The sequence below is a fragment of the Galeopterus variegatus genome, unplaced genomic scaffold, assembly GCF_000696425.1.
Source record: "Galeopterus variegatus unplaced genomic scaffold, G_variegatus-3.0.2 Scaffold7384, whole genome shotgun sequence".
Lineage (NCBI taxonomy): Eukaryota > Metazoa > Chordata > Mammalia > Dermoptera > Cynocephalidae > Galeopterus > Galeopterus variegatus.
Genome location: NW_007733495.1, coordinates 88,344 through 90,169, shown reverse-complemented (window position 1 = coordinate 90,169; position 1,826 = coordinate 88,344). Strand labels below are relative to the sequence as shown.

Here is a 1,826-nt window from a genome sequence, read left to right as displayed (position 1 = left end):
TCTGATACTTAGCCAGGGGGACATGGGCAGAGTACCCACTCATGTGAGTTCATTGCCTGTCCCCACTTCCTGGGGACTCTGATCTTGCCACTTGCCTTCCCTACACTCCCACCTCGACAGCCAACCCTGAATCGGGGTTCTGATAATCACATCACCCTCTGGGCCATAGTTGGCAACTTAGAGTAGTGACTGGGAAGGAGAACAGGGAAAGGCCAGAGCTTGCTAGGATTTGCATTGGAAAGGGCAAAGGAGACCCCAGGAGGGGAGGAAGAACAGGAGCAAGAGAAAGGGCGAGAGGGGGCAGCAAGTAAAGAGGGTGTCCAGGCTGGGTCAGTTCATGGTTCTGCAAGTTCCTCCCCCTCTGTGGGGGGATTTGGCTGCCCTGTCCTCCAGAGGACATCTGAGGCCACAGGTGGATATAGCCTGGGAGTCCATTTGCTGTGTCCTCTCCCTCACTCTCCTACCCTCTGCCCGAGTGTACCCTCATCTGGCGTTTGCTGAGTGCCCATGTGTGCCAGGCATGTGCCAGGCATGTGCCGGCTGCTGGGGCTCACAGTCCTGCTGCAGCCTGGCCTGAGCATCAGGCAGGGTCTGGGCAGGCTGGGCTGGGCCTGGAATGCTGCTGATGGCATCGCTTCCCAGAACTTGCCGTCTTCACCTTCACTGCTTGCTGGGTCCTGTTCTCCAGTTTGTCTGAACACATTGCATTTCCTCTAAGATCATGGCCCCTGGCCCCAGCCCCACCCCCACCGGCAATGCTACTGTGGCCACCATGCCATGACAATTTTCATGGGTCTCCAGACCCTTGGAGGAATGCAATGGGCATCTTCGCTGGCCGCAGAGATGAGCAGGTAACCGGTCGCTGCCCCTCTGTCCTGCCCAGGATCACCATCTCATTCTCAGTCGACAAGGGGGTGGGGGACCAGGGATCAGTGACTCTGGCAGCTGGGACATGCCACTGAGCACACAGCTGGGCCCCCACTGGGACATGCTCAGCAGGGGCATCTGGGACCCACTTAGCTCCAGTCACACCTACTACACTCAGGTGCTACTGCAGGCACTGGATACTCAGTAGAGTAGGACTGAGGATCTGAGTGGATTGAGTAAAAAGATCATCCAGATCTTTGCCTCAGTTTCTCCTACTCCCCCCCAAATATGAAGCTTTTCCCATCCTCATGATGTGGCATCATCGGGATCAGAATCCCATGGGATCCCTTCAAGGGATGAGGTTCCTTCTCTCCATCTCTCTCTCTTGCCAAGTGGGAGCTTGGCTCTTGTCCTGCCTCCTGCCCTCTTCGTTGATTCTAGGTGTAGACTATAACCATTTGGAGAACAGACACTGGGCCTTGTCATCTGTGTATACCCCACAGTAACCCCTACCACAGTGCACTTAGTATAGAGTGTACACAGTAGGTGTCTAATAGATGCCTGGCAAATGGCACCGTGGGAACATGAGGTGGACCAACAGCCACATATAGGTGTGAACTGGACAGGCCTGTGGTGAGATCCATAGCAGGCAAGACAGACTCTGCTTCTGTGGGAAGGTGCACTCTCAACACTGGGCTCTCCATGTAGGATGTGAGAGGTTTCCAGAAGCCGTACCCATCCCTCCAGCGCCCTCTCCATTCCGTGTTGCCCCAGGGGTTCCACAGGCGGATCAATTCTTCCCAGCCCCTTCTGTACTGAATCTGCAAAGAACAGAAAGGGAGACTGCCAGTGCTCTCCAGCGAAAGTCAGCAGAAAGAGGCACCGTGAACACAGCTACGTTTTACCTCCAAGGACTAATTTAACTTCTGACCTCATTTGGCTGCAGCCAGAAACAAATT

The 1,826-nt window shown here is 55.0% G+C and overlaps 1 protein-coding gene across 1 annotated transcript in view; it reads right to left on the bottom strand.

The window, feature by feature from the left end:
* CAPN13 (calpain 13) overlaps positions 1-1,826 on the bottom strand; it is a gene marked incomplete at its 3' end in the record, with an annotated part of 54,228 nt that overhangs the window by 19,347 nt on the left and 33,055 nt on the right. Inside the window, exon 7 of the mRNA XM_008591905.1 lies at positions 1,603-1,688. Coding sequence (XP_008590127.1) covers positions 1,603-1,688 — 86 coding nt within the window. The remainder of the gene's footprint in view (positions 1-1,602; positions 1,689-1,826) is intronic.